The 25,610-nt window shown below is 44.0% G+C and overlaps 1 protein-coding gene across 6 annotated transcripts in view; it reads left to right on the forward strand.

The window, feature by feature from the left end:
• The window catches only part of TTLL4 (tubulin tyrosine ligase like 4), a 51,605-nt gene that overhangs the window by 6,486 nt on the left and 19,509 nt on the right, over window positions 1–25,610 (forward strand). Inside the window, exons 1-12 of one of the 6 annotated variants that reach the window (XM_053256796.1) lie at window positions 4,853–4,991; window positions 8,248–9,707; window positions 10,526–10,647; window positions 12,673–12,736; window positions 13,510–13,634; window positions 15,750–15,860; window positions 17,115–17,191; window positions 17,607–17,801; window positions 19,591–19,673; window positions 20,088–20,216; window positions 21,120–21,242; window positions 21,532–21,630. In XM_053256796.1, coding sequence (XP_053112771.1) covers window positions 4,974–4,991; window positions 8,248–9,707; window positions 10,526–10,647; window positions 12,673–12,736; window positions 13,510–13,634; window positions 15,750–15,860; window positions 17,115–17,191; window positions 17,607–17,801; window positions 19,591–19,673; window positions 20,088–20,216; window positions 21,120–21,242; window positions 21,532–21,630 — 2,606 coding nt within the window. In that variant the 5' untranslated portion in view covers window positions 4,853–4,973. Of the gene's footprint in view, window positions 1–4,852; window positions 4,992–8,247; window positions 9,708–10,525; window positions 10,648–12,672; window positions 12,737–13,509; window positions 13,635–15,749; window positions 15,861–17,114; window positions 17,192–17,606; window positions 17,802–19,590; window positions 19,674–20,087; window positions 20,217–21,119; window positions 21,243–21,531; window positions 21,631–25,610 lie in introns of those variants that run through there. The other 5 variants (XM_053256770.1, XM_053256753.1, XM_053256762.1 and 2 more) reach the window with 5 other exon arrangements.

The following is a 25,610-nucleotide window of genomic DNA, read 5'->3' on the forward strand; positions in this document are numbered from 1 at the left end:
GTTGTCTTTAAGGGCAGGGGTGGGTGCACTTACTCCTCCCTCTGTTTCCCCCCACCAATGCTCGTCTTTTTTTGAAAGACCATCAGGAAGGCAGCACACCTCCCTGCTGCCCTGTTGCCCCCTTGACCAGAAGTACCTGGAAGTGCCTGACACATGCAGGCGTATAGAGTACCTCCAGGTACTTCCAATCAAGGGAGGTACGCTGCCGCCTCAACGAACTTTCAAAAAACCAAGCGCTGGTGGGAGGAAAGCAGAGGGCGGGTAAGTGTACCCTCCCCCGCCCTTAAAGACAACCTCTGCTGCCTTTGAACGTCCTCCACCCAGTTCCATGCACATCCCTAGTAAATCATCCTACACCTAGTTTGGATGTTGCTATTATGATCAAGGGAGCAGTGTTCTGCTTTTGTTCCACTTATGTGTAAGCAGCTTGGAGAAGCTGCTGCCATCTGTGTAGATAGTTCTGAGCAAGATGGACCTATGGTCTAACTCAGTATAGGCCAGCTTCCTATGTTCCTATGAGACTTGGAGATTTAAAAAAACTGGTCTTTTCTGTCAAGAAAGGAGAACATAGTTCTATGCTAGACTTGGTGGCTGTTTGAATACTGTTTAAGTAACAACTGACACTTTCAGGGATTGTTGCCATGGTACATACTCACAGTTTCACATAATTGCTCTATTGCATGTTCTTGCTGATTGGCCATATTTACAGCAGCACTATACGTAATCTTTTCCCAAAGCTCAGTTATAATGGGGCTTGAGAAATCCCTGGTGTCCGGGAGCCATGGTGCCTAGAAATTTAACCACGGCACCTAGACTAGGATATTCAGAGGCAGAGTTATTTAATAACGTCTTTATTTGTCTCAGGCAACCCTGTTTCTGTTCTAAGTTTGTTACTTGTAAAGGGGATAAAGAGAAGCCCATTTAGTTTCCTCCTCCATTGTCCATCACTAAATCCAGTAATTTTGTCAAGTGTCCATGGTTTGGCTTCTCTATAAATTTTTGGGCTGGCTCCTAGAGCAAAGAAAATTTGTCAAGACCTGAGTTATGAGGCATGTGAAGGGAAGTACCGTTGAGTCTGTCTTGATAAAGTTCTCTAGTCATATAATTATTATTCATGGAGGACAGGGAGATGTTCATTTGTCTTGGTGGGATTCTGTCCTTTTGATGTGCAAAACTATTTGGCTTATGAATATGTGATATTAGAGGATTTTCCTGAATGCTGAGTAGGGAAGATAAGATGAGAGAAAGGAACATAGGAAGCTGCCATATTCTGAGTTACATCATTGGTCCATCTAGCTCAATATTGTCTACACAGACTGGCAGCAGCTTCTCCAAGGTTGCAGGCAGGAATCTCTCTCAGCCCTATCTTGGAGATGCCAGGGAGGGAACTTGGAACCTAGATTCTCTTCCTAGAGCAGCTCCATCCCCTAAGGGGAATCTTTTTTCTAGTGCTCACACGTGTAGTCTCCCATTCATATGCAACTAGGGTGGACCCTGCTTAGCTAAGGGGACAAGTCATGCTTGCTACCACAAGACCAGCTATCCTGGTCTTGTGGTAATGATGTCTACAGATGGTAATGGCCACTACACTAGGCTGGCATTTGGATCAAAGCTCTGAAGTAATCTTAACTTCACTCTTTATCATGTTCCTGTACCTTGTAGATAAGGTTAAAGGTGTATCTTAAGCCATCCTTCTCCAGATCTCTTCATGGTCTGTAGGAGGTTTCATGTCCTTGCTTCCTTCCCAGCACGTAGTCTGCTATACGGCACTATCAGTTTGCTTTGTGATAAGAATGAGCTGCAGGTTCATCTGGAGCCAGAAAGCCATAGCTAACTATTTTTCTATATGACTAGCATAATTTGCATTAGCACAGTAGCTTCCAAGCCATGTTGCATTTCCGTGATGATTGTTATATTTTCTGGTGGAAGTCAAAGCTTTTCAGATGGACCTTTGCATACACTTATTAAAGTCTGTAGCTCTTCTCACCCTTCTGGCACAGTGCTATGGGGACTTAAACCTACCTAAAACTGTGAGCTCTGAAAGCTTTTTAAAAAGCTGAACTTTGATGTTTAGAATTTTAAAAACCTGGGGCTATGTAGCCTGGTGGGCTGCATGTTGTCCTTCTGAGGTGTTTAGTATGTCCTTGATAGAACCTCCTGAAGCCTTGTTTTCCCCCTCTTACAAATGCACCAGGTTACTAGATGGAGTGATCAGTTGAGAGGCAGCACAGCTTTAGTAGGGACCAGCATCGTACAGAGTAATGTCAGCCATCTCATACACTTTACAAGGAGGGGGGAGTGTTTGTATAGTCCTGATGAAAATCACACTCCTGAAAGCACTATTAGCCCTGGAGGGAAGCTTCCATTCTCACTAATGGAGGCTTTCCTTTTGGAGCAGTGTTTGGCTGCTGTGTATTGGACCCATAGAATGTAGAGGGAAGATTAAATTCCTCTCCCTATGTACTAGGGATGTGCACAGAACCAGTTTGGTGCTCCTTTTCTGGAGCACTGAACTGGTTCCATTGACGGGCTTTCAAACTGGTTCGTAGGGCGGGGGGTGGGCGGTTTGCTTTAAATGACAGGGAGAGTGCCTCCTACTGGCCCATCCCTGCCCCGCTGCTTTTCCCTGCCAGTGCTCTTCCAAAAAGTGTGGGTTTGGGGCTGCAGCGTTCCTCCTTGCAGCCCTATTCAGCGTTGCATTTGTGTGGCAACGCTGAATGGGGTTGCAAGGAGGAACGCTGCAGCCCCACACTTCTTGGGAGAGCGCCGATGGGGGGGAAGCGGTAGGTAGGAGGCACCCTCCCTGCCCCCTAAAGTAACACACACACATCTGCCCTCCCAGGAGTGCCCAGAATCGGTTCCATGCACATCCCTACTATGCACCATACCACAGTTCCAGTCCTGATTTACACCACCTTCCCCCCCCCCGCCAATTATAATTAACGCTTAAATATATAAGACCAAACAACATAATGTGTTGTCACTAGGGAGCTCCTTCCTTGGGTAAGTTCATTTTCAACTTCCTGCCTCTAGTTTCCCAAAGCAGGGAACTTCTGGAATGTCCTTCTGTTCATACCCAGAAACAGGGGTGTAGCAAGGTTGGAGTGGGCCTAGGGACAAAAAGTGAAGATGGTCCCCATTGTTCCCTGTCTTCTTTATTCCCCCCTCCACCATATATTTTTAGCAGAAAAACTGCAAGGACATGATGAAAACAAGATTCTTAGCATGTCCTTTCTTTCCCTTCTATGCATATACTTTTATACCCTCTTCATATATGCATACACTTTCACACACATACTTGTGTACACATATTCCCCTAGCTCAGAAACATTTTTAACATATGCCTACTACTGTGACCTGATATATGCATGCATACAACCCCTAGCAATGTTCCTATCCCTGTTTCCCATTTGTGCTCCCTCTCACCCTCTCTGACTGATACACACACACCCACCCCAGATTAAGGCTACAAGCAGTCTTCAAGCCCAACAACCAGCGCTTAATAAACCAAAAGGCAGGGGAAAACTGAAAAAGTTATATGTTGCTGGAGCATTTTTCTTCCCTCATTATTTTTAAAGCTTTACTTTTTGTAGTGACTAATTTCCTCACAAGAAGGTGTACAGTTGGAGTGGGTTTGTGTTGGAGTAATTTTTTTGGGGGGGAAATAAAGTTTAAAATTTCTCTCTCTGCTATGTATACCATTTTGAGAACTTGTTTGGTTGAAAAACAATTGAATATATATTTAACCACACACCACAACCACCGACCAGCCAGTAAACTCCACCCCACTCGCTTTCTTTCTTACTTTCTGCTTTCCTTTTCTCGGAGAGGAAAACAATTCATTGCAAATTCCAAGGGGAATATCACATGGGTCAGGACTTATTAGAAAGAATTCAATTATTTTAAATCATTTTTTAAAAGTTAAAAATATCTCACACAAGCACAAACAAGGGCTTGGAAATAGGGAAGAGACACACCAGGGAAGGTTTTCAGTTGTAGATGGGATCTCTCTCTCTCTCTCTTTCACACACACTCACACATACTCACTCACACTCTCTCTCACACACACACACGGTTCATGAAAGTGGGAAGGAGAAAAACACACATTGGCTTCTGAGGGGAAAAATCACATTCACAGAAAAAACAGATATGGGTTATTTGTTTGACTTTCTATTCCAGCTCTCCTTGTGGCCATGCTTCCTTCCTGCACCCTTGCCAACTCTGCATTGAATTGCCAAGTGGTGGGAGGAGCACAACTCAAGGAAGGAGGACCAATCCCTGGGCTGGTTTAACCCTTTTCGTTCTCAGCAGCCATCGGCATCCTGCCTGAAAAAAGAGGAACAGCTCACTGGACTGATTGGGAGTCACACAGCTGGATGGAGGGGGGGAGAAACTTTGGGGGACAATGTCGCACCCTGGCTATGGGTCTGTAGAGCCTTGTGGGGCCCCTTGACCCTCTGGGCCTAGGTGCAATTGCACCCCCTTGTCTAATGAACTCTACGCCCCTGAGAATTCACCAGAGGAGAGAGAGGGAGGTTTCCTTACCACCTGGCTTCCTCTCACAATTGCATGATGACAACCTTGGGTTCTTTTTGGATGTTGTTTTGGTCATTTCCACCTTTTTCTTTGGCACCCATTATAGATATGCATTTCTCAAAGTAAACATTGCTGTTGAATTACATGAGTTGGATTTCAGGAAATACCCCTCTGGTGCTTGGCTTGTCCAATTGTTGGTGTGTTATGAGTTTCTTGTTCACACGAACTCTGTTAAGTCTTCCACTCTTTTCAGTGCTCATACTTGATCCAAGATGAAGTGGAATTAAGTGGCAGAAAGACAACTTTCAGTTAATATTCAAATATTAAATGTTCAAAACAACTGTTTGGAAAACTGATCAAAGAAACAAGTCTTCGGGGGGAAGTAATGGAGCCAGAGATAGCACAAGACACTTTGATGTTTGAGACAGAAAACCTAAATGGCTTTCAAAATGGAGGTAAAAATATAATACACTAGAGAATTCTTTTGCCTTTTTAATGATACCCCAATATCTGTCACCCGAAGTGAAATCATTTCTCCCCTCCCACTTAATGGTGGAAACTGCCTTTCATAGAGTCCTTACAGTGCAAATTTAAACAAAGTTGGAAGAACCTCCCCATGTAAGGGTTAGACAGAAATAATGCTGGAGGAGGCTGCATGGATTCTGAAGAATTTTCTGGTTCTGTAATGTTGGTTTTGACCTCTTAGATACTTCAGGATTAATTTTCCTTCAGAATCTCCATAAGGAACTGTATCTGGTGGATATTAAGCAACCTGTTTACAAGAGGAAACACTATACTGCCACTGCTAGTAGCTCAATGTAGTCTCTTTGTTTTTTGCCTTAATCCTCGTGTGGGGATTGAATGTCACTACAGGTTGGAATTTGTTGTTGGGTGTAGACTGGGTAATCTAATACATGCAGCTGTATCAAGTGCCACCTTCTGAACTAGAACACACCAGCACAGTTGCACTGGCAATCCATGGCAGGGAGGATGGATGAGGAGACAAGGTCCTTTGGCAGCAGAAAACAAGGTTGCTGCTCATCCATTGGTCATCAAGTAAACCTTTTGGCTTTACAAACCTTGACAAGTTTGGAATGGGAGAGGCGGTCTTCCAGGCTAGTTTGTGATGATCTAATCTGAAGGAATGCAAGATTTGTGCAGCATTCTCTTGCTAGCAGACAGAGTCCTGCTCTAGAAAGTTAGTGAGTGTTGACAATGCTTTTGGCACATAAGCAGTTGCTTTGGGGTAGCATAGAAGCTTGTTGTGGGAGCAAGGGCTGCTCTTTATTGACCAAACTCTCTAGGCTTTATTCTGATAGTGGGAGCTAGGTACGCTCTGAAGTGTGACAACTGCATTTTGTGAAAGAACTGAAGACTACTGCTAAGTGCCTGAAGTATGCCCAGGCACAGGAATTTTTTCATCAAATTAGACATAAGGGCTGACATTCTGCCTAAATTGCTCAGTAGTAATACTCAGGAGTTACTCTAAATGACTACTCAATTTCAATAGGACTTCCTCTATTAAATCTAGACAAGATGTCAGCCTAGGTGTCTTACTGTACAGGCCATCAGAGTGGCTGCAAAGTACCATCTCTGAATCATAGTATACTGGAGTTCCACATTGCTGCCAATAGTGTGAATATAAGGTCATCACCAGTGTTCTCTCTAAGGCATACGCCCGTGTGTGTGTGCTCACAAGTTTTTTTTTATGTCCGCTCAGTTAGTTTTAGAATCCTCCTCAGGTTGAATCAGGAATGCCTCACTCTGAATGCATGTGCCTACACACTGTCTTGATACTGCCACCCAGAACAAAATTCATGCTGCGCACAGATACTTTTTTTTTTTTTTGAGAGAACACTGGTACTCAGTGTTTCTGATAACCGTAAAGAGCTTAACATGTAGCTCTGCAGGAGGTTATCTTTCTAGGGCAGCTGAATTTTGATGGCTCTGCAGACTGATTTCTGCTCAAGATGCTTTGGATTAGTTTAAAGAAAGATAGATGCCCATGACCTTGGAAATCAACTGGTGTAGGAGGAAATAGATGTGAAGCTGCTTCCCTGGATCAATATGCATCTTGGGCACTTTATTTCCTTTCAGATGCTTTGGGTATATATCCCCTGATGCTTTCCTTCTCTCTCCCTACCTTAAAACCTATAAACATCTCTTTAAATGGGATTGCCTGATAGGTTCTCTTACACTTTGAAAGATGAAAAGGGCATTCACAATATTGAGGGAAGCCTCTCATTGCTAATCCCCATTAGTCAGGCTGCTGGATGAAATGAGTGGCTATTGCTGTTAGAGCCAGATTGCACTGTGCTTTGCTTGTGCCTCCTGCTGCCTATATTGGCATACTGAACAAGGGACTAAGTTCTTTAGAACGGCCTCTGTCAGCAGACATCAGCAGAGAAGAAACAGCTAGCCTTCCAGTAGCAACCTGGCAATTTAACTGTCAGATTTCTTGGTCTGCAAGGGAGATCTGATTCTTGAGGTTATAATCCATACTATGCAACTGGAAGAGGCGGGGAGGAATTATCTATTTAACCCTGACACTTCATGTAATTGGAGACATGCTAGCAACTTCAGCAACACAAAGTCTGAATATTTTCAGAAGATAAATCATTGCTCTCTAGGCATGATGTTGGGCACCATTTTGATACTCTCTTGAGTATCAGAGTGTCACTTGGCTGCTTATCAGCACCCCAGTCATTCCACTCAGCGCATAACATGATTTTGTGCATGCCACTTTTAAAACGGATGCATGTTCTCTTTGATTACACTTGCTTTTAGTGATGCTGTGTTGGGGGACAAAATTGCTGAAGAAAGCCAACTTAATTTTTTTTTGGTATTGTGTCTATTTGTGCATGAATCAAACTGGAGTCCTCAGAGCTACCGCTTCAAAACTTTGCCACATGTGCTCCAAGAGGAATTGTTGTTTGTCTGGGTAACCAAGTGAAGGACCTATTATTGTGCTGGAGTCCAAATACTGAAACTAGATCTGAAGAAAAGAAGGTGGTTGTTACATCTTGTTCTCCACTCAGTAATAGCTGTTGCTGTATGAATTCCCTGTTAGCTTGCTTCAGAAGGCACATTTCCTGAAAGAAAATTCACTGGGCTTTCTACAGACCCTGAGAAAACAATACTGATGGCAGGAACACCAGAAAGCTGGGGGGAAATGTTCACTTCATGTTCCCTCAGCATGTCTGTTTCACCAACATAATTTTGTATTGCCTAATCTCTTGTAAATTGCCATGGGAATAATTTAGATTGAAAAGTGGGACATACATTTTTAAAATAAAATATAAGGAGCCAAGATGTAAATAATCTATAAGATAATTCATGTAAATGATCCTTTTCATCAAGAGGAAGAGAATCTTGCATGAGCATCAGAAACAAATGCATAGGCACAAACTGATGTGACAGCAAGAACACTGATCATTTGTATTCTTGCTTCCTTATTTGTGACACAAATAGATGTCAGATCCTAGCTTCCTGCCAAAACAAACCCATTTTGCCATTCTTCCTTGTAGAACACATTCTGATTGTGCAGTTCATTTCTGTCGGATTTTTGTGTACAGTAATCTGCTGTCTAATATTGCTGCCTTCCCCATGCCCCCTTTACTCATTAGGCATTTGAGCAATGAGATTGGAGGCTGCAATAAAATGTTTCTTATGGGCCTCACAAAGTTTAATATATTTTTTCCTTTTTTTCAGACTGCTTATTATAATGATGCCACTGTGACTGACTCCTCTTCACCAGCTGCGCTCATTGAGGGTGTGGGATGGCTCTACATGGCCTCAGCAGGGCCAGAAGCCTATAGCCTAGGCCTCAAAAGGGGTAGCCAGTTCCAGGTGGGCATTCCATCAGGGCTGACAGTGCCACCACTCACTGTGAAGCTACATGAGAGCAAGGCCTGGCACTTTGCTAAGCAGCAAGTGAAGCCCATCTGGCAGCTGGAACATAATCATGTGACTGCTTTCCAGGACCACTACCTGGGCTGCTCAGGGATCTCTTCTCAGCGTTCCCGCTTACTGTACCCAGAATCGTTATGTGGTGAGGCAGTGCTCCTAAGCCCACCTGCATCTCAGCCCCACCCTTTCCCAAACTTCCTTGGAAGCACCTTGCTCTATCGACGTTCTTACTTCAGACACAAGCCCTACAGGAGGCTTGAGTCCATCTGTTTGCAACCTAATACTGAGGAGAAAAGGCCTCTTCAAATCCCACCCCCTGCCTATCACTCTGCTCCGAACAACGTTATGTCGTCCTCAACTATGGATCCATTCCTTGTGCCAAGCACTGCTGGTGAACGTTCCAACCTGGTGTCAAAGGGGTTTCCCTTCAGCTCAGGGAAGCAAGCTTCCAGTTCCTACAGACCAGTGCTAAACAACAATTCTTTCCTGAGGCCAACTAGTGCTAAAGTGCCTTTGCAGCACCACCAACAACCGCTGCCACCCGAGAATAAGAAGCTGAAAGTCTTATCAAGGCCTCCAGGGTTCTCCTGGACCCATTCTGGAGGAAATGGAGATGGCTGTCCTATGGTTTTTGAAAGGAAATTTGGAAAAGGCAGTGGCTTAGCTCTTGAGCAAACCAGTGCCAAATCTCTTCACTCACCTTTATACAATGGCAAAGCAGAACGGCCTTCTTGGCGGCTTGAGGATGGTGAGAATAGGTCTCAGAACCTGAAAGAACAAGATGTACGGTTGACAGAAGCCATGAGGAAGCTGACTGCAAGTGGTATCCGGAAGGTTAGTACCTACAATGAGTTTGGTCACCGCATTGACAGCTCCTGCCTTATGAATGCGAGTTTCCACTCCAGTCTGTTCACTCGATGGAGACCTCACATTGTAGCACAGATCACCCCAAAGGAAGTACCAGCTGCCAGTCCCTTGAATTTGGAAACTGGTAGCCGCCACCAGAGCCTTACTGGCACAGAAGTTCCTGATGTCTGCACTAAACACATCAGTGTTCGCTTTCTTGGCTCAAATACTGAACCTTCTAACCCCATCACTGCGAGCCAGGCTGCCAACCCCGCATCTGTGAACAGTGGAGAACAGGTGGTAACAACGGAGCTGTCTTCACGGACTACTGTCTCTGAGGTAGAGACAAAAATTTCCTCTCTTCATTTAAGCATGGATACAAAATGGGGTCACCCTATTACTGTGAAAGATACTGAGTAAGTACAAGGAGAGGTATATGTGTGTCATGATGGGATAATGCTTGCTTTACAGTATCCCTTATGGTCAGGGATGTGCGTTATATATTATGGAACAAGCTGAAGGGCACAGGAACAACATATGTCCCCCCCCCCCCCGTCCCAAGCATGGACAGGACTCTCTATTAACATTTTATAACATCACTGTCTCCAAACATCTCTTGAGTTAGGAATGCTAGTTCTGTTTTGCAATTGGTAGCCATCCTTTTTTGTCAACTCTTTCAGAAGTAAAAATAGAGGATTGTGAAAGTATGAGAGAAGATTGTAAAAGTGGCATTTTTCCTTTTACCTCTTCTCCATTTCTCTCCATACTTTTTCTATCTCTTTTATATATCCAAAATCCATCTTAAGCACATCCTTATCAAAATGGTTGGCTGCCATTGCTCTGTACATATATTCCATCCATGTAAGAAAAGGTCTGTACAACATGTATGTCCCATCATATATGCTAGTGTATGTATTGTTTTTGTGTGGTAGGAATAACCATGCTAGAAAATAGCTGTGTGTGGAATTGCCTTTAGTCCCTGGGAATGGGCTGGAGTATGACATTCTGGGTGCCATATTGGTGGAAAGCAGGTATAGAAGTCGTTTTGTAGGATGCCTTGACTGTGTTTGCCCTTGTGCAGTTAGTGGCCAGGCCAGGCCTAGATCCTGAGATCTCCTCATTCCAGCATGTTTGGCATAGATATATATTTGCTTCAATCACTGAAAGAAGTTACCTGCACATATGGAAGCTAGCAACAGGTTCCATTTTATACCTGTATCCCTTTATATTGCAGAGCTGCAGTCAACCTGCCCCTGCTTGACCAAGCAGAGGTGGAAGATGTGGAGGAAGAGCTCCCTGATGGCTTGGAAGACGCCTGTAGTCAAGATGAGGAGGGAGAAGAGGAGGATGGGGAAGGTCAGTGGTGACATTTTTTGTTAATCAGTTAAATATTTCCTTTTGCGAAAGTACAAGCTTAAAAGCCATACCCTGATGACACTTAATATCAGCATATTTGTATGTAATGTCAATTAAAATAAAAACCGAGTTTAATAAAAAGGATTATTTCTACCGTAGTAATACAATCAATCCACAATATACCACAAAGACAGGAATGAAAGAAAAGTGGAGTTTTATTGCAACCATAGTTATTGCTAGTTTGATTAGAAAGCGTGGTTTGTCTAATTTATTTTAAGGATTTATACCCTCATCACAATAATATCAATGCACTTTATAGCATAAAATCCAGACGCGTAACTATAGGGGGGGCAGGCAGGGCACGTGCCCTGGGCGCCACTTGGTGGGTCACGGGGGGGCAAAAAGTGCCATTACCCACCCCCCGATCCCCCCCTTCCCCACAACAAAATTTTTTTCAGGGCGGCAGCTGCACGCCCTTGCCAGCTCGCGCCGCCGCTACCTGCGCCCTGGCCGGCGGCCCGACGGAGTCGTCGTGTGCCCCCTGGGATGGCTTGTGGGGAGTGAGCACCAAGGTCGTCAGCCCTCCTATCCTTTAGCGCCACACGGTGGCGCTAAAGGATAGGAGGGCTGACGACCTTGGTGCTCACTCCCCACAAGCCATCCCAGGGGGCACACGACGACTCCGTCGGGCCGCCGGCCAGGGCGCAGGTAGCGGTGGCGCGAGTTGGCAAGGATAGGTTAAGGATGCTGGGTGGGGGGCGCAATTTCAGAGGCAGAGCTTGCCCTGGGCGCCGTTTTCCCCAGTTACGCCTCTGATAAAATCATCATAAAACAATAAAATGCAGTAGCTAAAAGTGTAATTAAAAACACATCTGATGAATTCCTTTAACCTATGGACTTCTTTAGAATTGTGAATATTTGTTGTGTGCTATTTACCTTTTACTTTACTATTTAAGTATATTAACTGCTGTTTAGGGACTGCAAGAATTGGGCTTATGATTTGCTGAAGAATTATATTCTGATAATTAGTAAAGAATGTCCATTTGCAAACCCTACTTTCATCTACTATCTTGAAATATTACAGCATGAGTTAATTTCAGCACTGCCATTGTGTGTGACCCAAGCTATTCTCATGGTACTTGGAGCCTGACCATAATTCTAGTGCATTCCAATAAGAATATGAGCAGTGGTAATCACCTCAATACACTTTTAGGATTATTCTAGGATTTGGTACTCCAGAATATCCTGCTAGCATTACAGTCTTGCTGGTTATATGGGATGTACTGCTCATGCCTCTTTAGCTAGTGTGCCCCATCCTATGGCAGTTATCTCCTTGAACGAAATAAGTCTGAACACATAGTATATGTTAACATTGTGATGCAGAAGGTCTCTTCTTTGTCTTATTAGTTTAATAATGTTGTTTGTGTTTGAAGAGATATATTTAGTATAATACTGCACTAGGGTTCGTTCATCACTCATAAGATGTACTTTTTAACTGGAAGGCGAACCTTGACTTAAAGTAGGGGAGAGTGGGAAAGCATCTGTGTAAAGAAGTATTTTACCCTCTTCCAAACTTTTCTCAGGGTCCTGTCTTATGGGCACATACCAGGGGTTTTGAGGCTCTCCTAAAAAATATGTAGATAATGGGCACGTTTTCCTTTTCACTCACTGAAGAGAAGAGAATTTGATTTGAAGTCTTTGGTACAGAAACTATGGTGGTCTTTAGATGTTCCCCCCAGCCACACAGAAGCCACTTATCAGCAAGTAGCTCCTGAGTGATTGGGAGAACCTTCACATGACCCAGCCATCACTCTTGGAGGGCCCCACATCCCATACTATGTTTTCCCAGTCCTGCATAAGCTGCTCAGATAAGCAGCTTCCACATAACTGGGGAAACATCTAAAGGCCTATATGAGGGGGTCTATCTGTCATGTGTGTAATTCTATTTAGATATAGATAGCGACACTCAACGTGCGCGCACTGCCAAGATTTTGCAGCTTGAGCCGCCTTTGCCTTTCTCTACAGGTGAATCAGATGGCTCTTCCTCAGCTGGCTTATCCCCCAATGGCTCTGTGGCTATTATATCCAGGTCAGTTTCAGGATCGGGGGTGGGGCTGATGTCCTATCCATGGTGCACTGAAACTTTTTTTCCTTAGATACCCATCTTCTGAGTTTATATTCAGTCCTTGAAGACATTGGGCAACCTCTGTTTGTCTTGTTAGATCAATCCACTTACTCATTTACTGTTTGTGTTCCTTGCAAAGAGAAACTGAATGCTAAGCAGTTGGACTTAGAGGTTGTTTGTTCTCTAGAATGGGCTCTATCACATCTATTCTGGACTAGTGCTTCTCAGCCAAAGCGAAGTTCACTTTCTCTAGTCAGTGTTGATCAAGGGCTTCTGGGCCAGTAAACTGGATTGATTATTTGTTTATGTATATGTGTATATACATTAAAAAGTGCTGTAAGCTACCTAATGGTGCAGCAGGGAAATAACTTGATTAGCAAACTTGATTAGAGGTTGCCAGTTTGAATCCCCAAAGCTGCCCGATATAGGTGTTTTCCAGACTATGGGAAACGCCTATATCGGGCAGCAGCGATATAGGAAAGATGCTGAAAGGCATCATCTCATACTGCACAGGAGATGGCAATGGTAACCCCCTTCTGTATTCTACCAAAGACAACCACAGGGCTCTGTGGGCACCAGCAGTCGACACTGACTCAACTGCACAATTTTACATTTTAGGAAGTGCTGTGGTGCTGGCTTGCCCTTACATGGTCTTAACTCTACTCAGAGTTTCTTCTTATTTTGTATATTGTGGCCATATAAATGAGCAACCCTGGTTTTTGTTTTTGGTTCTCTAGGAATTGTATTGAGGGATTGGTGCCACCGCTGGAGGGCCAAGAGCGAATTCTCAAGTCAGCTCTCACATGCAGCCTATTCCCTAACGTGTCTCCCACCGTATACTTTGGTACCCGAGATGAGAGGGGTAAGGTGGCTCTGAATCTGTCAAAGGTAGCTGGCAAAGCCAGAAGATGTTAGTATATGAAAGTGCGATGAGGAGGTTGGAGTTAAGAGCTTAAACCAAGAATGTGGCGGTGACAGAGGGATACTTACTTATACTTTATTACAGCCATGCACCAGAATAACAAAGAAGTGATACACTCATCAAAATATCAACATTAACAGAAAAATCAATAACAGTAGTAAAATACTAAAATAACGAATACATAGATAGTACTCCTAAATTCCCATGACCAGTTCAGTCAAAATCCTGGAGGAGATACAAGAATACAGTGATCCCTTGTAGCTAAGAAACAAAATTTTGCAACTTAATATGAGTGTACAGCCTTTATCAGCTAAAAGTTACTTCACATAAAATTCATCTGGATGGCCTGGAAAGTTTTAAAATAAAGGCTGAATCAACTTTAACTGAGAATTAGAATAAAACATGCATTGTAAAAGAACATGAGCAGTTGACTCAACCTCACCTGAATCACATGGGCATAATCACTGAGAAACCGGAATGTTATGATACCTACCCTCTAAAAGTATCAAGGGGAGGACATTTACACAGGTCCTAGAGAACACCTGTCAAAATTTAGACTGAGTGGAAATAAGTAGACAGAGGGTTGTGTTATGATTGTTGAAGTTGGCGGAGAAAGGAGGAGGCTTCTGTCCAACTGCTTTAGAGAACAATAAAGGTTTTCTGATGATGTTGAAAGGCAAGTTTTTAAAACTAAATTTGTTCTTTGTACACTTGAAGAACTGTAAAATTTTAAGCTTGCTAGTGAAGTGTTTAGGATCTAAAATGTTAGAATGCTGTTGGGGCATTAATACTTTGTAGTTATTGAGTCACTTGGTCTTCAGTCCTAATTCTGCACAGATGGACTTATGTCTGTCTCTTTTATCCTCTGCCTTCCCTTCCTCATTCCATGGTGGCAAGAGGGGGCACACAGTGTCATCACAGAAGAGATGGGCCTGTTTGCCTTGTTTGCTCTGGTCTGAACCACATGTATTTGCTGTGGTGAGCAGGCATTGTAGCAGGATCTGCAGCAAGCCTTGGCCTAGAAGACACAAAACTGATTTTGAGTATTTGGGGTCTGCATTTAGATGTAGTCTGGATTCTTCTCGCTATGGCAGCATTTCTCAAACTGCTTGCGCTTAGGCTCCCCCTTCTAAACTTACTCTGTCTACCCCCAAACAAGTCCCAATCACCTGTTCTACAACAGATGTAGATATGCTTGCATACAGCCTGCTGCCGTGTGCATAGATCTGTGAATTGGGGCGCAAATCCAATAGTTATGCTAGAATAATGAAACAAGACATCTCTGACCCTTCCTGAAATCGCACATAGGAGGACGTGATTAGAACAAGGTAGCAGCTCTTCCCAAATAAGGTTGGTGTGATGGGGTAAGTGGAGGAGCAGCCACCAACACGAGTCCAGTGTGGATCAATTATGATAATCTGCTAGAGGGCATTCATAGGAACATAGGAAGCTGCTTTATATCGAGTCAGACTATTGGTCTAGCTCAGTATTGTCTACCCAGATTGGCAGCAGCTTCAGGGTTATAGGCAGGAGTATCTCACAGCCCTAACTGGAGAAGCAAAGTAGGGAACTTGGAATCTCAGATGCTGTTCCGAGAGTGGCCCCATCCCCTGAGGGGAATATCATACAGTGCTCACATAGTCTCCCATTCATATGCAAACCAGGGCAGACCCTGCTTAGCAAAGAGGACAATTCATGCTCACTATCACAAGACCAGATCTCCTTCCCACACCCAGGTCTTGGCTTGTATGTGAAGAAAGTTCTACTTGCTTCAGGAGCCTGTCCTGTTCCTCGCAGGAACATTGTACCCCCTCCAGTTGTTTTGTGCCTCCAAAGGGAGCTTGCCCCACAGTTTGAGAGCCAGTATGCTATTGGCAGGTATGGAGCTTCTGCAAAAGGTTTCCTGCTTCACTTGATAGCCCCTGTTAAAATCGATTGTGAAGAAACCTATCTCCTCTAGCTTCTTTGCTCTGTGTCTTTATTACATTAAATTTAAGATATGGGTACTCCTTGGACCAGATTTTCCATTACTCTTAGGATTTCCTTCTTTCCTAGTGGAGAAGCTCCCATGGGAGCAGAGAAAGATGCTGCGATGGAAGATGAGCACAGTGACCCCCAACATTGTGAAGCAAACTATTGCCAGGTCCAACTTCAAAATCAGCAAGAGTGAGTTCTCTTCAGTGTGGGAATGGTCTGTGGGTGCATGTCCCCTTTTTATCTTAAGTAGACCCAAGTTCACCCCACTGCTTTGCACTGACATAAGGCTGGATATTAATCAAATTTACTGTTCCACTTTGAGAATCTGGGTAGCAGAGGGACCTGGAGGACCCCGTATAATTGTTTGACTTATTGTACCTCTCTTGCATGGAGAACTTAGCATGATGCTGGAAGTCGAGAATCTGGAGGTCAAATTGTACTCTTCCACTGCTTCCTTCCAACTCTTGGACAAGCCTTCTGTCTGTTGTGCCTGGATGTGTGCCCTTGGGCATGGTTTTTTGGAGTGGTTAGTGCCCATGATATGATGATGTTTTCTGCAAGACTACACTAGCTGCAGCATGATCTGTGTTTATGGAAGCTGGGGAAGACAGTTCGAAGAGGGCATAAAGTTATGTCCTATTTTTAATAAAATAACTTGACATCCAGACTAATGCTGTTCTTGTGCTATAGGAGAGGGGCAATTTTTGTTGACTTCCCCTTCCTTCTGAAGCCTGCTGTGCCTCTTGAAAATACGTCTCTGAACTGAGGGTCACGTTATTCACAGGAATAGATTTTCAGGAGGCACGGTGGGTGCTCCAGAGAGAAGGTGAGATTGGCAAAAATTGCTCCTCCCCTGTAGCACCAGCGCAACATTAGTCTGGATGTCAGCCAGATTTTAGCAACATTTGTAGAACTTGCCATATATGTTTGTGATCTGTGTGTAGGAACAAAACTGTAACTGCTCTTTCCTATAGATTCTTTGATAAATACACGAACACTTCTCCCCCACCTCTAGTGGGAAAAGAGCTCGAAAGGAACTAGGGATCTGGAAAAAAAAGAGATGGGGATTATTATTTGTCTTTTTATACTTAACTTAACTTTAACTTAACAGGGCTTGGCTTCGGGATATACTTTGTGACACTGATGTGGATAGAGAATAGATGGGGTGTCACTGAAGAGAAGGAAAGCGGGTTATAGTCATGTACAGTTTTTCATAGGGTTATTTTTTTTCTTGAGGGCTGCATGTATGAGACAGTGCTTGGTTTGGGTGGAAGGGGAAGCCTGGACCAAGGCTAAATAAATATTGCACATTTGTAACTGCCAAACTGAAAGCCTCGTGTGCACAAGACTGTTACAGTTTTGAGCACAGAGCTGAAAAATGTATCCAACGTATTCAGATAATAGTAAATAAATATGGTCTCTGAACTGCCCTATTGCCCACAGGAAACAATGACTGGCTGGGCTGCTGGGGCCATCACATGAAATCTCCTGGGTTCAGAATTATCAGGGAACACCAGAAGGTATGAGATGTGGCCATGGATATTGTGCAAGGTGTAGGGAGAGGGTGAGATGCATCCAGCTCTGGCCTTCTCTCCAGTTTTCCTCATCCTTTCACTGCATGTAACTGCTCTCTGCTTCAATGGTCCCCTTCCTTGTCCCTTCACGTTCTACTCTTGGTGGCTGTGCTTCCAAAGGAGACCTTTTAAGGCTTGCAAGATACAGCCTGGTAGATACTTCAGTGCTGGCATTTTTACTCCATAGGAGCGGCCTGTAAGGAGTGCCAGCAGGTGCTTGGGGAATAGTGTGGGCAGTGTGGGTTCTAACAGTTTCCCCTGAATTTGGAGGAAAGAATACTGCCCAGTTGTACTGAAGATAGCATACCAGAAGACAAAGCGGGGTTCATTCTGTTTTTATCTCTTCCTTTCCCACTTGCAGTTGAACCACTTTCCTGGCTCATTCCAAATTGGACGAAAGGACCGTCTGTGGAGAAATGTGTCCAAGATGCAGGTGCGCTTTGGGAAAAAGGAATTCAATTTCCTGCCCCAGTCCTTCATCCTCCCTCAAGATATCAAGCTACTGAGGAAGGCATGGGAAGATTGTGGGAGCCGCCAGAAATGGATTGTCAAGCCGGTGAGGGCATAGAGGAGATGGTTTAAACCTGATGTGAATAGGGATATGCTTAAGTTCTCTGCTCTGGTATGGCCATGCTGTCCTTGTGTACTCGAGTGGTACATACTCTACCTTCTGGTACTCTCTAGCAACTGTGAAAGCTCCTGTATATAGGAAGCTGCCATAGACCAGTCGTCTATTAAGTTAGTATTGTCTGCTCTGACAGGCAGCAGGAGTTTTCCCCAGCTCTACCTGGAGATGCCAGGGATCTTCTGTATGAAAAGCAGATGCTCAACCACTGAACTACAGTCCTATCCCTGTGGATGGGCAATTTACACATGTACTTTGGTTTCCTCTTAACCTTGCCTTACTTCACCCAAATAATCATTTGGGCTGCTGGTCTCTCTTCCTGTAGGTGGGGACTACTTTTGACTGATAATCACTGATTATCTGGTCCTTCTATTCCTTGATTTATCAACTGGAATGCACTTTAGCCCATCAGCAGAAGAGGAAGCACACTTCGAAGTTATAGGTGTAATCTAATCATCTTCTCTGATACATCAGTTATAGCTTGGTTCTAATAAATAAAAGTATTATAATTTTAGTTTTGTAAATAAATGTGCAGGGTAGACCAATTTACATTAATTTCCCCTAGGTATTCTGGGCACTATACTGTTTAATACTTTTGCTTGTACCAGGTGGGAAGTGGCCATTGCGCCTGATTTCCCTTTTGTTCTGTAGCTATCTGCACCCTCCTTGCCCATTGTCCCTGAAGGTTCACAAGAGCACAATGGGGAGAGGGATCTGTGAAAATCACTGTGTGTGAGTGAAAATACTAGCCTGGATGCTGTACACAAGCTGCTGAATCTGGAGTTTTTCAGAAATTAATATTTTGAATGAAGCGGGGTGGTGGTCTTTGAACACATGGATGAGGAGGAGAGAAGGATGGAGATGCACAGTGGGCTATAAGCTGCACGTATGTCTCTATCGGTCTTCATGTTTTCCTCTACATCCTTGAGAACTAGAAACTTTTTTAACACCACAGGGATACCCAAAACTTTGCAGATGCCACATTTCTGCATTGAACCAGCTGGAGTCTGTGCCTTGCAGGTTCATTACAACCAAGCAGGTTTCTAGGATCTCTGCTTATGGGTAGACTTTGTCAGTCACTGACACAAAGGCCAAGTTCAGATGATAACAAGCAGGCATGAGCCTTAGGCTCACATGTTCCCCTTCCTTGCACACCTTTGGAGAAGAGGAGATGCTTCTGCTTGTGGTTTGCAACAAACTGCAATTTCCTATTTCAGTGGGATATAGGAAACTGATATGTGCAACCCATAGCTTGCTCTCAAATCAGGGCCCTGGTTTGAGAGCAAACTTCTTTGAATAGGCCGCAGATTCCCATTTTGTCTAAGTACAGGAAAGTACAGTTGGTTGCAAACCGCAAGTGGATGCTTTTCTTCTCCTCCCCTCATATGTGAAGGAGGAGGGGAATGTAGAAGCCTGAAGCTTGTTTTTCAAACAACAAACTGGTTTGTGTTTGCGTCTGTACACTGTGTATAGAAAACAAGCTGTTGTACATTTAGCATGTAACCCATACAAAGCTTTTCTTATTAATGATAAATCCTGTTAATTCAACTGTTTTAAGGCCAAAGGTGGGCTACCAATAATCAATTATTTTCACGTACCACAGCCGCCTTCCCAACTTCTTTCCCATATATTCAAGCCCTTCAGTTTAGAATTTACAAGATAACAACAAACTGGTGTTTCACTTTTCTCTCTCCCCCCGCCCCCACCTTTTTTTTTGTAGCCAGCGTCAGCCAGGGGCATTGGCATCCAGGTCATCCACAAGTGGAGTCAGTTGCCCAAGCGCAGGCCACTGCTGGTGCAAAGGTGAGCAAGATCCCCACCTCCAAATGTTACAAATTGGTCTTTTCTCTTTTTGCCAGTTGCTTGAATTTCTGAAGGTGTAAAGTTGCTAACTTGCCTCTGGTCATACTTCCTGCCTCTTTGAGATGGGTATTGTTCTGTTGTTTTCTTTTGCTTCTGTATTCAGCTAAGGGCAGAGCATGGTGGAGCTACTTCTTTGCTGAAGTGTCTTCTGAAACCTGATTGATGGAGACATTTTTCTGTGACATGTAATGGTATTTCTTGAAAATGCTGGAGTTTCAGAAGTGGTCTCAAAAGCCCTGCAGGAGAGAAATTGTCTCTTTGTGACTTATTCCCTGATAGCAAAGTGCTAAATTTCCCAAGTCTAAATTTCAGGGCTATTCCTTATGTGCAGTGGTTCATTTCTTTCTGTTTCAGGTACTTACATAAACCCTACCTCATTGGTGGAAGTAAGTTCGACTTACGGATTTATGTTTACGTTACATGCTATGATCCACTGCGTGTCTACTTGTTCAAAGATGGACTTGTTCGCTTTGCCAGCTGCAAGTAGGTTCTTCAGGAATACATTGTCTGTAAGGGGGGAGGTTTATTTGTAGATGGGAATAAGAGGAGCAAGTTGACTATGATTTCCATACTGTGGAGTAAATAAAGCTATCCCTAGATTGATTGAGGAGGGATCTTAGGCAGCAGCTTTACTACCTTTAGAAACACCAGTTGTAATTGTAATTACCTGTTCCTGATTTGTACATTAAAGATGAGTTAAAAAAATGAATCAGCTGTTCAAAATCGGTAGCATTGGTACAACCATCTGTGCACATATCTTGGTTTAAACAGTGAGTGTTGAGAATCAATTATTTGCCTGCATTATTAGATATGTGCTATCTTCTTTTAATGGCCAAATATGACACTGACGTACTACAGTATTTACATCATTTTATTGGTTAATTAAGAAGGTAATTGACTTAAGTTGGTGAATCACTCAAGTCAGAGCAATTCTTGATATGTAACATAGTGCAGGTACACCAACCTCACCTTGCACACGTGCATGTGTGCACATGGTTTTTTATGTCCGCTCAGTTAATTTTAGGTCCTGTTCAGATTGAATCAAGAAGGTCCCACATTGAATATACATGCGCGCACACTGCATTGATACTGCTGCCCAGAACAAAACTCATTCCACACACAGTTGAAAAAATGATAGAGAACACTGGTGTGTGCATGTCCACGTGTGTACACACACACACACACACACACACACACACACACACACACACACACACCCCTAGCTTGCAGTCTGGGGGAAGGGAGGATATGCTCAAAAATCGGTGTATACATGCATCCTTAGTTTCTGCACTGCCAATATTCATTCATCTCCTTGCTGTTCAGTTCAGTAACTGATTCCTCTGTACTGGTGTTTTGAGTAATCATTTTGTTCTTTCTCTACTGAAGATATTCCTCCTCCATGAAGAGCCTCAGCAACAAGTACATGCACTTGACCAATTACAGTATCAACAAGAAGAACATTGAGTACAAACCCAACGCAGATGAAACTGCTTGCCAGGGTCACAAATGGTGAGTGCCAGTGGTGGCAGACAAGAGAAGCTCTTTATGCTGTAATGTGCTATTCAAGGCACTTAGCCAGTAGATGTTGTCTCACTTCTATACTCTTGAGAGTTGAACTGCTGTATCCCAAGTATGATCTCACTCATTTCATAAGAAATTTATAAAGTGTATCCTTAGGAATAACAGAACCATGTTGCCTTTACTCTTTCACAATTCTAAAGAGGTGTAAATGATTGGAGTTGCACTGGTGTGCATGTATACATGCATGTACACTCACACACACTCTCTCTGTCTCCAGGGCCCTGAAGGCACTCTGGAACTATTTGAACCAGAAAGGAGTTGACAGTGATGCCATCTGGGAGAAGATAAAAGACATTGTTGTCAAAACCATAATTGCGTGAGTCTTGGGAACATTTGTTTATCATATTATATCATAGACGTAAGTTTTGGGTGGTATAAAAATATGTTAAATAAATACATATTTGTGAGCCACCTAATGGCATAGCAGGGAAGTAACTTGCCTAGGGAGCAAGAGGTTGCTGGTTCAAATCCCCGCTGGTATGTTTCCCAGACTATGGGAAACACCTATATTGGCTAGCAGCAATATAGGAAGATGCTGAAAGGCATCTCACACTGCGTAGGAGATGGCAGTGGTAAACTCCTCCTGTATTCTACAAAAGAAAACCACATGGCTCTGTGGTCACCAGGAGTCGACACCAACTCGACGCACAACTTTACTTTATACCACCTCAAAGTTCCATCTCTGAGTGGTTTACAGCAACATAAAACAGAAATAACAACAACAACAACAACATTTTATATCCCACTCTTCCTCCAAGGAGCCTAGAGTGGTGCACTACATACTTAAGTTGCTCCTCACAACAACCCTGTGAAGTAGGTTAGGCTGAGAGAGAAGTGACTGCCCAGAGTCACCCAGCAAGTATCATGGCTGAATAGGGATTTGAACTTGGGTGTCCCCGGTCCAATTTAAAACCACAAGTCTGTTTAAAAGCTTGGGTGAATAAATGTGTCTTTAAAAACTTTTCAAAAAGTTGTTAGAGATGGCGAGGTTCTTATTTCAGCAGGGAGTGCATTCCAGAGTCTCAAAAGGGAACAGAAAAGGCCTGTCGCTGTGTAGCCACCAGACAAGCTGGTGGCAATTGTAGATAAATCTCTCCAGATTATCTCAACGGGCAGTGGGGCTCATAGTGAAGAAGATTTTCTCTTAAAATACCCAAGGGCTAAGCTGTTTAGGGCTTTATAGGTTATAACCAACACCTATTTTGGTTATATTTGGTTGTATTTTGCCCGGAAACTTATTGGTAGTCAGTGTAGTTCTTTTAATATAGGAGTAATATGGTATCTTTGAGATGACCTGGAGACCAATCTGGCTGCTGCATTCTGTACCAACTGCAGTTTCCGGACTGCGTACAAAGGCAGGCCCACATAGATTGCAGTGCAGTAGACAGGTCTGGAGGTTACCAGCATATGTACCACTGTTGATTTATCTAAAGAAATGGACACAGCTGGTACATCAGCCAAAGCTGATAGAAAACACCTCTGGCCACTGCCTCGACCTGAGGCACCAGGCAGAGGTTTGGATCCAGAAGCACTCTGTGTACCTGTTCCTTCTGAGGAAGTGTGACCCCATCCAGAAGTGACAGATCAGAATTGTCTCCCAAGTTTTGACCCCCATCATATTAGCATTAATTCTTAGTTTGTTATCCCTCATCCAGTCTATCTAGTCCTTGAATCAGAATTTTGAACCATCAGTTACCCGTTGTGATGTCTGTAATGAGTTCTTCGGGGATAAAATATATTGTGTTCAGGCCAACTTAGAATCAGACTCCACAATTATTGCAGAGTCTAATGCTGGACACCAACTCCTCTTGTGGTTAGGCTGGATCAGTTTCACTTTGTGACTCTTGTGGATGTGGATAAGCTGCTTGGAACGATGTGGCCTACCTCCTGTTCTCTTGACCCTTGTCTGACATGGCTAATACTATCTGGTGGATGGTTGTTGTAAAGGCCTGGTAGATATTATGTTATATTATGTTATATTATGTTATATTATAAATGTTTCTCTAAGGGAGGGCAGGATGCCTTCTTGTCTTAAGGAGGCAATCATTAGACCTCTTCTGAAGAAGCTTGGATCCTACAGAGTTAAGCAACTATGGGATGGGATCTGAGCTGGTGACTGACCAGGAGAGGGATCTTGGCTTCATGATGGACAGCTTGTTGAATGTGTCGACTCAATGTGCGGCAGCTGTGAAAAAGGCCAATTCCATGCTAGGGATCATTAGGAAGGGGATTGAAAATAAAACGGCTCATATTATAATGCCCTTATACAAAACTATGGTGCAACCACACTTGGAGTACTGCATACAATTCTGGTCACCACATCTAAAAAAGGACATTGTAGAACTGGAGAAGGTACAGAAGAGGGCAACCAAGATGATCAGGGGCCTAGAGCACCTTTCTTATGAGGCAAGGCTACAACACCTGGGGCTATTTAGTTTAGAAAAAAAGACGACTGCGGGGACACATGATAGAGGTCTATAAAATCATGCATGGTGTGGAGAAAGTGGATAGAGAGAAATTCTTCTCCCTCTCACATAACACTAGAACCAGGGGTCATCTCATGAAATTGATTGCCAGGAAATCTAAGACCAACAAATGGAAGTACTTTTTCACACAATGCATAATCCACTTGTGGAATTCTCTGCCACAAGATGTGGTAACAGCCAACAACCTGTATAACTTTAAGAAGGGTTTGGATAACTTCATGGAGGAGAGGTCTATCAACGGCTACTAGTTGGAGGGCTGTGGGTCTCCTCCAGCCTCAAAGGCAGGATGCCTCTGAGTACCAGTTGCAGGGGAGTAACAGCAGGAACATAAGAACAGCCCTTCTGGATCAGGCCCAAGGCCCATCTAGTCCAGCATCCTGTTTTGCACAGTGGCCCACCAGATGCCACTGGAAGCCACAGGCAGGAGTTGAGGGCATGCCCTTTCTCCTGCTCTTACTCCCCTGCAACTGGTCCTCAGAGGTGGCAGAGGCATCCTGCCTTTGAGGCTGGAGGTGGCCTGTAGCTCTCCGACTAGCCAGTGACTCCGGCATGCCCTCAAGTCCTGCCTGTGGCTTCCAGCAACATCTGGTGGGCCACTGCGAAACAGGATGCTGGACTAGATGGGCCTTGGGCATGATCCAGCAGGGCTGCTCTTATGTTCTTATGTAACTATGGGCCTGTCTCCAACTTTCCATGGTTGGGAAAACTAATTGAGAGGGTGATGGCTTCCCAGCTCCAAGCAGTCTTGGAGAAAACTGATTATCTAGACCCATTTCAATCTGGTTTTCAGATGGGAGATGTGGTGGAGACTACCTTAGTTGGCCTGGTGGATGATCTCCAATGGGGAATTGATAGAGGAAGTGTAATTCTGTTGGTCCTTTTGGATCTCTTGACAGCTTTCAATACTATTGACCATAGTATCCTTCTGGAGCATCTGAGGGGGTTGAGGGTTTGCTTTGGCTCCTCTCCTGCCTGTTGGGCAGATTCAGATGGTGTCCCTTGGAGACTGTTGCTCTTCAAAATGTGAACTTTTACATGGTGTCTCCCAGGGCTCCATATTGTTTCCAGTGCTCTTTAACATCTACATGGAACAGCTAGGAGAGATAATCAGGACATTTGGTCCAGCCTGTTATCAGTATGCTGATGATACTCAAGTCTATTTCTCCATGTCAACATCGTTAGGAGAAGGCATTACCTCCCTAAATACTTGCCTAGAGATGGTGATTCTTCCTTCTTTTCCATACTCTTCCTGAATGGTATTTAAAAACCCTTCCAGCTCTTTCAGTTTGGCCCTCTCTCTGGGCTTCTTATCAGTAAGCTGGATATGTATCAGTGCTAGCTGATGCCTGAGGAAGTATGTGTTCTGGCTTACTTCCATTTCATCTATGCTTCTGGAATAAGTTCCTTCTACAGTGTTATTTCTTTCTTGTCTTTGATAATTCCTTGGTTCAAAAAATGCTCCTGACCTGTGCTTTCTCTTCTGGATCTTAATATCTTGAAGTAGATAATATACTGCCTCCTAACAAGTAGGGGTGTGCACGGAACCGCCAACTGCAGTCCGGCACTGGGTGGGGGGTTATCTTTAAGAGCGGCGGGAGGGTTTACTTACCCCTCCTGCCGCTTTCCCGCTTGGTGCCCGTAATTCTATGAGTAATTGGGGTGGCAGGACACCAGCCGACGTCACTGCCCCCACGCGACCGGATTACGGGCCAAATCGCCCCAAACTACTGCCGCCTCTGACTACCCACCCAGCTGCCCAACACAAGGCCCGATTTCGGGCCAAAGAAGCCACCCCCACATGGCCGGATCA

Source organism: Hemicordylus capensis, chromosome 1, assembly GCF_027244095.1.
Source record: "Hemicordylus capensis ecotype Gifberg chromosome 1, rHemCap1.1.pri, whole genome shotgun sequence".
NCBI lineage: Eukaryota > Metazoa > Chordata > Lepidosauria > Squamata > Cordylidae > Hemicordylus > Hemicordylus capensis.